We start from the raw sequence: 8,836 nt of genomic DNA on the forward strand, positions 1-8,836 counted from the left end.
GTTACCACTTAAAGTCTATATATAAGCCTCTCTCGTACAAAAGAAAGAGGCACCAAGATTTCTATCTATATATCTTGTTATTGTAAAAGGAAAGGAAACAAAAATGGAGAAAAGAGGAGTTTCATCGGTCTTGATGGTTTGTTTGGTGTTGGGAATTCTAGTAGGACAGTTCAAAGCTCAAATAATTGGCCCTGCAGTCTGCTATGGGGATTGCTATGTTCCTTGCATTCTTCGATATGAAACCACAGCTGGCTCTTGCGCTATCGAATGCTTCAAGAACTGCATCCTTCCCAATCAACTGTGGGCACTATCCAAGACACCCAATCCTTCTGCAAGCTTGGTTGTGCTACCGCCTTGTGCTCAAATCTCAGCACCAAAGAAAACCCTGATAATCTTTTTTTTTTTCTCTCCATTATAAATAAATACCATTAACAGTAAACTCAAGGTTTTGTTTTACTTTTTTTGTGGTTTAAATTCCATAACTGAAAAGAAAGTTGGAAGTTGTTTGGATGCTTGCTCAGCGACATGCGCCAAGAACTGATCAATTCCCATATAAGAGATGGTGAATGAATAAAGCCCTGTTGGGTTAATCCCAATGTTTTATTTAAACTAATGATACTACGTCAGAATCTTAACAGCTGCTACTCCTTTCCTCTTCTGTGAGGGAATGAATGAATCAATGAAGCTTATTAAATATTTGGCTAATCTGAATGTAAAACATTTTGCTATATTTTCATCAGTTCAAAGTAACGACTCTTCTGCAACTCAAGCAATAACGAACAACAATTAATTATTTGTTTGCCCATATATGTGATATGGACGTATATGTTTCCACAAATGGGATTGTTCGTTGGATGGATGGTTGGGAAAGTTTCAAATTTCTTACGTAAATTAATCATCAAGTTTTGAACAAAGCTCATATAAACTATGCCATTAGCATGTCAGACAAAGTGAGACATGCACTTTTTTTTAGTTGAGTTAAATTTTATTTATTCAAAGAAACAGGAGTTAGCCTAGTACGAAAGGATGTACTTTTTATAGAATAAATAAACAAAATAGTCAACTACTCCCTTCCTTTCAAAACTGTTGGCTAGTTTGAATAAGCTGCAAAAGATAAAGAATGTAAAAAGGGCACGTCATTAACAGCATCATGATAATATTGCATACAATACATATCCTAAAATATTAAAACAAAGATTTAAATATATATAAAGTCTTTAAATTATAATTAATTAAAATTAACAAGTCATTAAAATTTTATTTTTTATTACAATCAATTGAATTTTAAAACATTTATTTACAGTCACTTAAATTACAAAATATCACTGTTAATCTCCTCATAGAAATTGACATTAGAAAATGAAAAAAAAAAAATTGCTTTACTTTGATGTGTTTCTTTTCTTTCTTTATAAATACCACACGATAAAATCCAATTGGTATGTCACATAATTTTTATGAGAAAATCTAAAATAAGAATTTAATTAATTGTAAATAAATGTTTAAAAATTTAATTGATTATAATTAAAAATATTTTGAATAATTTTTAATTATACTTTTAAAAAGTTTTCATATCTAGTATTGTTTTATAAGGGAGTTTTTAAAAACATTACGATAGCTATTTTATTTTAGAGTACATTCGACAGACTATATAACCTTTGTCAAAATGAGAGACACCGCAACTCTGTTTTTGGTACAACAACAATAGAGCGATGATCGATAAATCTATCAGATACAACAACACAACACTGTCTCCGGAATTTGGAATCAGAGGGGGAATTAATTAATATAAAGGAAAAGTTTAAGGACTCGTAAAAATATGAAATAGGCTACACTGCAATTCCACGGATTCAGCCCACATCACAGTCAAACATTGTGCATGTCTTGATACCTTGGTAGCTGATACAGTTGTTTAATTCCAGGATTGACACCAAAAAAAAAAAAAGTCGGAACATTCTCCCGCAGGCTACACAATTTATAACAACCAAAAAGGATTGGATTGGTCTCTGTTGACTCTGCTACATATAAGGGCTTAGGAATAAGCGTATGCAATCAAGATCCTGCTTCCACAAAGAAAAAGGACTAACTGCAAATGGCAAGTTCAGGACAGACCAGATTAGGGGAGACACCTTTAAACCTTCTGTGGCTTTAGGAGAATTTTCTGGTGTCTTCAGAACAGCAGTTGTGTTACCTCTGTATGCCATTACAACCGCACGAAACTCTTCGACTATGGAAGCATCCTTGAACTTCAATGCAAATGTAGACAGCCCCTCTTTTTCTTCACCTGTACTATTCACGCAGGCAAATGTAATACCTCTCTTATCCATGTTTGTCAGCTTCATATCTGGGTAAAGACTTGCATTTAAAATCAATCTGTAATTTCCTCTAGCTCTCATTAGCACCCTGGCTCTTTTTGCCCCCATTGTAGAGACATTCACCTTAAGTTCTCCCTTCCCACGCTCTTTCCACCCTCCATCTATGAATTCGAACAGCACAGAATCAGATGTGAAAACCACTTTCTCATTCTCTTCTCCCGTCTCAACTGGAACCTCCTGCATGGCTGGAAAACCACTTCCCTCGCTGTTAGAAACAATTGAAGTCCCTGATGTGTTGAAGAGGGAAGAGTTTCCATTTGTTGAAAGACCAAAACCAAAAGAAGGCTGATCATTTTTCTGTCCAAAAAGTGGAAAAGCACCAGTAGCACCATCCTTCGTAGTAGATCCAAAGGAGAATGCAGAAGTAGAAAATCCAGTGCCAGCAAGTCCTGTGAAGGCATTCTGGCTACTTGAAAGCTGTTGGAATGAACTCAATGATCCACCTTCTGCAGCTGAATCTGAATTTTCACTACTCTTATCTTTGTTACCTGCATTTGCAGTCTTGTCATCTTTCTTATCTTAATCCTCGGTCTTAGCACCTCCTGCTGGTTTTTCATCATTTGCCTCCTTTTGAGTTCCTTCATTTACAACATCACTGCTCATATCCTCAGCAGTTTCCTTATTAGCAACACCGTCAGAAACTGGCTCATCCTTCCTACTTTCGTCATTCTTTGCAAGCTCTGGCTCCGTTTCATCTGTTTTTTTCTCTGACTGCTGATTATTTCCATCTTCATTCTTTTCAGATTTTTTAACGTCATTTTTCCCATCTTCTGAAACTTCTTTCTCACTGGCAATAGGTGCTTCAGTTGTAATCTCAGTGGTCGTTGCGCTGGATTCAGGGGTTGCACTAGCTGTAGCTGGAGTAATGGTTGGTTCTGTACGGGGAACCAAGCGAATTCCAGAAAAAGGATTGGATGAGGCAGTTGAAGTGGTTTGATTTCTACGAACTTTGACTATTCTTCTGTTTGCCAAAACTTCTTCACTAGCCTTCTTAAAAGTTCCAGTTTCTTGTTCACAAGAATCTTCCTCATCATCAAGACCAGGGTTATCCCGAGAAATTTCTCTTCCAGCAGCCCTCTTCTTTGAAGGTGGAAGGGCATTTTCTGCATCCCCCATTGCAGCAAGAAACCAAGAAACTGAAACTTGAGGACTTTCTTGTGCAAACTAGGATATCTGCAGATCATTGGAAATGATATATCCAATGAAATTATCAGAAACAAATTAACATGAATCTTGCCACTAGAGTTTCACCAAACCATAAAACTGAACAGTGGGAAATATGTAGGAACAGTTGCAAGAACACAGCCCATAAATAATAAAATAGATTCACAACAGGCAGACACTCATCACCAAATTTATGTGATAGCAACAGATATTTACCAGAAAAAAAAACACACAACCTACACCAGATTTCCATAAAAATCTCATTAAAACATATGAACACAGCATAGTGCATGGTGCCCAAGAGGAAAATAGCACATTACAACAAACATAAGTTCACAGAAGCTTAAATTTTTCTTGCAACTGGTGATATCTGAAGACCACAATAAATGTTATTACTAATGGAACAATCACCAATCAAATGGAAAGAACGTACTCAGCTAACTACTAACTTTTTTCTTCAAATTACAATGAGCAAATAAGAGAGCTATGGGAAATACACATGAGAACAGCTACATAAACTTAGCAGATATAGAGTAAAAAAACCAGATGAGTCTGCAACAATCCACTAAATGTTCGGAATATAAAAAGTTATTATAAGGAAATGAGACATATATCCAAAGTTCCCTTGTAGATCACATTTAAACCCACAGAAGCATCATTGCGCACAGACAATGAACAAAATAATTATTATAATGAACAAACTGCATAATCGGTAAACCCATGGATACTTATGATTTAAGTTTGAACTATTTTAATGGTTTACTAATAAGGCTGATTAATGAAATCAAAACCAATATGTCCTTCCTGTAGGGAAAACATTCAAGCATAGGTTCAGGTATAGCTACTATCTTTCTACAACTTTATCCAAAGCAGCAGGCAACTTGCCTTGATAGAACAAATTTGTTGTCTCAAACCATATGCAATCAATTTCACATCTCTAACAGCAAACAACTGTACAAGCTGACTTCAACATATAGCAGTCCCTAGTTAATGTTGCCACCACACGGCTGTATACCACATTCAATGGAGAAAACATTGAACCGGAAAGGAAAAAGAAAAGGGCACTAAAATAAGAGGACGAAAGGGGAAATGCAACTGCCCTCCTCAAAAGATCAAAATGCTCCCACACATCATCTAACAATAGCACAAATCTTTTCGTTTTCAACACCCTGAAGATGGAATTGCTTTTCTCTTCTTGGCTCATCCTACTCCATCTCTCATCAGGGAAGCCTAGTTTTCGGCCAATTGTATCCTGCACCTTTTCCATGTTTAGATCCCTTGACACCACGGCCCAAATCACCACATCAAAATCTTGACCAACTCTGCCAATTAGTTCATTGTTGATTTTGCGCAAGAGGGTGGTTTTGCCCACACCCCCCATACCATATATTCCAATGATTCCTACTCGTTGATCACAAAGGTAGCTCCAAACCTCCCTGAAATTTAAATCCATGCCCACAGTGTCCTCGAGGGGCATTTCATCCACCAAGGGCGGGGGCAACATGTCAGCCACATCAACAAAACTTAGTTCTGTTCTCAACTCAGAAATAGCTTTCAATTTTTTTGATACTTGCTTCCCGAGGTTGTAACTAGACTTCAATCTTTTGGGAGAAAAGTTGCAGAAACATCTTTGCTGAGCCTCCCTTTCTCCTTCCCTCACAACCATGTCAATTTCAGCTTCTAGTTCTTCTACTCGCCGTAACCATCCTTCGACTTGCACCCTAGGCCGCATTTGTTGCCGCTCAGCATTTTCTACTCTTGTCTTCACATCGTTCCTTTGCTCTCTAAGCTTTTCTGTATCTCTTTTCAAAGATCTTATAAGCCTTTCGGGATGACAGATCGAGATACGGTACTCTCTGTTTCCTTCGCTGCAATCCCGCAAACAAGAGATTACCTCTAAGACTAGGCTTGCAATTTCCATTGCAGATAATTAAGAGGCGGTTTCAGAAAGAAAAATGAATCGAAAGATCTAGCCTGCAGCGAAGATTGAGCTTGGTCTAAATCTCACACACACATGAATGTATACATAGAGAGGAGGGATACGAAGTGGAAATGAGAAATGATTTTAAAGGTGAAGGATAAATGATATATATATATACATACATATATATATATTTATGGAGTTAGAGGATGAAAATATATATATATATATATATATAATACAACTAATAATTTTTATATAAGAATAAAAATTTTGATGTAAAATAAAAAAATAAAAAAAAAAACTAAAGATCAATGTGTAACTATAATAAAATTTTAAGAAGATTTTGTAATAAAATTATTTACCATATTTACATCAGGATATGAATTGAGTACCATAATTAGTATAAGTTTATAAAGATAATAAGTCATGATCCCAACTTTATTTAAAACTCTTTTTTGGTAAGTATATACTGTTATCTCTTACATATAAAGAATGCATTATGACTAAAATTTAATAATTTTGATCTTAAAAAAACTCTTAGAACTATATAAAAGCATGAACCGTACGTGAAAACAATTTTCTACTTATGGTTGATTGTATTATTTTAATAAAAAAAAACAATTAAGCAATAGATTAAGTTTTGGACAATGTCATGTTTAGAACAATAAAGTAGAAACAAATGCAATTCAAGCTAATTAAACCAAGAAAGAAATAGAGGCAAATCTTGAAAAGAAAAACATGATATATAATTGTAATATTAATCAAGACAAAACTGAACAAAAATTATAGTTAATTTGACAATTTTGATCTCTTCCGTAATCAAAATAAAAATATTTATATTATTAAATGTGATCATGATAAATGTAACGTGATTTTAATTCCCTCATAGTGAAAAATGATTCATTAATAACTATTTCAAAAATCACAAAAGCAAATCATACATATATGAGATACAGATTTTTGATATTTTGAATTTAACTTCATCTCATACATCTTGTCAGTTCATTCAAACTAGATGAATTGTTTATTTTTTAGCACACCACATAACTAAAATTAAGTGTGAGATTAGCAACCAACAAACCTTGTTAGGATCACTTCCAAGCCTGATTTTTAGACTCATGCTTCTTGATGTTAACGAAAGCTACTTTTTTTTCATAAAAAATTAAGTGAATAAAAGAGAAATATTAAAATAATACCAACTAATAAATATGATAAAAGGAAAGCATCTATAAACACAAAAGCAAAAAAATATTACTTGGTGATCAATATTTAGCATTGTTGTTCCTATAATGAACAATGATTGATAAACTAAAAGAATAATGTAATTTGACAAAAATATAACAATAAAAGAAATCAAAATCAAAATAATTCATTGTCATAATAAAATTAATATAATTGTATGGACAAAAATTAATATAAAAAATTAATATAATTGTATTGACAAAAATTTACCTAATCATAAATCCATACATTTGGAAAGTAACCTCCTAACACTTTTAGCTTACATGATTTATATTTATAGTAAGAATTATAAAGTTTCTTATAAATTGAGAATAATTTATGCAAAGTAATTATAATGGGTTATTAGAAAATACATTTTGAAATAATAAATTATGTTGGTAAATATCTGTGATTGTAATTAATATTTATATAGAAAGAAATATAAAAATATATATTTGCAATTAATTAGGCTTTTTATTTTAGGTTTGAATTCTTAGCATTATATGACTTATATACTCATTACATAAATTATTTTTTTAATTAAATACTAAAATTATATATATTAAATAGTCAATGTTTTTAAAGTATATTTTTTATTCATTGTGTTCATATTAGTGTTTAAAATTAAAAATTGAAATTATTTGAAAGTGATTTAAGATAATTGAATTGTAACATATTTATAAAAGTAATAATATTTTATATTTATAAGAAAATAAATATACTTAATTTCATCAAAATATATATCTTTTAAATTAATAAAATTTATATAACAACAAATCAAAATAATTAATGCAAGACAATTGTTCAAAACTTTCTACATATCAAAAGAATAAATCATCCACATTTAATTTTTTTTCTTTTTTACTAAAAATTTTACCTTTTATATATTTATATAAAATATGACTACTTAGGTAATAACTTTAATGATTCAAGAAGAATAACCCATTTTTTCATTTTTTAATTGCATCCAATCCAAATTCAACACATGCTAATTGTAAATACTTAATTTTATCCATCGTCGATTAAAATGAATCTTAAATTTCATTCATAATTTTGATATTCGAAATTTAATTAGGTATTGTGGTCGAGAATGGACTTGTTCATTGCATATTCGGTTCAATTGACTTTCTTGTCCTAATGTGATCTAGATTCAATTATGGCACAGCACCAGCACATAGCTATCACCTTGTCAGATTCTTATTCCCTGTTAGCTGACCTACTCTGCAGAAACCCATCTCCTACTCAACCTCTACACCCTACCCTGCATTTCCCATTGGCTGCAGAAATTAAGGCTTAATTTATGAGATGTGTTTGAATCACTTCATTAAAACCCAGTTGAAATCAACAGGAAAGGGAGCCTTCTACCGTTACCACCACTATCACCATCTTCCAACCCATACACCTCCAGCTTTACCATTTCTGTCCCACCCTAACCAGCAGCCCTAAAAACCACCACCATCACTCATTCCAAAAACCCATTCATCCAAAAAAACCCAGCTAAGACCCCCACTCGAAGACATCTTTCACCACCACCCAAAAAAGACCAAAACCAAACTCAAGACCCACCCGACCTTCTATCAAGCAACCCACAACCCCTTAACAGAAAAACCCAAAAGAACAAAACACAAAAATAATCACACATCCCCTAGAACGGGAAAAAACAATGCTAAAAGCAAAAAAAAAAAAAAACCAAAATCACCAAAATGAAGGGAGAGGGTTTTCGTTTGGGCATTTTAAAAGGTTTTGAGGCCTGAAATTTGGTGGGAAGGATAGCAAAAAAGGGAGAGAAAAATAAGACAAATCGACGGTGATAAACGCGAAAAAAATGTGTTTTAAGGGGTGGAAGTAACGATATTTCGACTCAGATCTAGGCCGTTTGGGATTGTTTTAGGCTAAATAGAGGTCGAAACAGTTACGAGGGGGGAAAAGGTCATTCTTGAAGATTTTGAGCTCCAGTTGGCATTGGCGACCGGAGGCCGATGATAGCAAACGATGGCCGACACGGTGGCCGAAAATTGGGTTGGCTTTGAAGGTCGCCAATAGTTTTTGAATCTCGAGAGAGTTTTTGAAAATTTTTATAGAGAAATGTCTAAAATGAATTGGAAAAAAAAGTTTGGTTGTACTAAGCTTTAAAAAAAAAAAAACTCACCAGGAT

The 8,836-nt window shown here is 33.3% G+C and overlaps 2 protein-coding genes and 1 pseudogene across 2 annotated transcripts; all 3 read right to left on the minus strand.

The window, feature by feature from the left end:
* Positions 1–1,815: 1,815 nt before the first annotated feature.
* Positions 1,816–2,839, minus strand: LOC149511137 (nuclear pore complex protein NUP50A pseudogene; annotated as a pseudogene).
* Positions 1,816–3,488, minus strand: LOC149511138 (nuclear pore complex protein NUP50B-like). Its single transcript, XM_089755703.1, has one exon. The coding sequence runs from the start codon at positions 3,486–3,488 to the stop codon at positions 2,892–2,894; it is 597 nt and encodes a 198-aa protein (XP_089611829.1). The 3' UTR covers positions 1,816–2,891.
* A 381-nt stretch (positions 3,489–3,869) lies between these two features.
* On the minus strand, positions 3,870–5,457 carry LOC111274503 (putative disease resistance protein At5g63020). The gene is made up of 5 exons (XM_089755112.1): positions 4,552–5,457; positions 4,422–4,496; positions 4,328–4,340; positions 4,003–4,054; positions 3,870–3,906 (listed from the first exon to the last, which is right to left on the minus strand). Exons 1-5 carry the CDS (start codon positions 5,455–5,457, stop codon positions 3,870–3,872), a joined length of 1,083 nt encoding a protein of 360 aa, XP_089611238.1.
* Between the last annotated feature and the right edge of the window lie 3,379 nt (positions 5,458–8,836).

Source organism: Durio zibethinus, chromosome 26 (assembly GCF_047325235.1).
Source record: "Durio zibethinus cultivar Kanyao isolate XHJ-2024 chromosome 26, ASM4732523v1, whole genome shotgun sequence".
Lineage (NCBI taxonomy): Eukaryota > Viridiplantae > Streptophyta > Magnoliopsida > Malvales > Malvaceae > Durio > Durio zibethinus.

Bases quoted from the DNA above. Each gene is read 5' to 3' on its own strand.
- LOC149511138 (XM_089755703.1), bottom strand. From the start codon at position 3,488: ATGGGGGATGCAGAAAATGCCCTTCCACCTTCAAAGAAGAGGGCTGCT.
- LOC111274503 (XM_089755112.1), bottom strand. From the start codon at position 5,457: ATGGAAATTGCAAGCCTAGTCTTAGAGGTAATCTCTTGTTTGCGGGAT. The intron at 4,497-4,551 runs GTATACAGCCGT...TGTTGAAGTCAG, and splicing joins TGTTTTCTCCATTGAATGTG to CTTGTACAGTTGTTTGCTGT. The intron at 3,907-4,002 runs GTAATTTGAAGA...TGTGGTCTTCAG, and splicing joins AGCTCTCTTATTTGCTCATT to ATATCACCAGTTGCAAGAAA.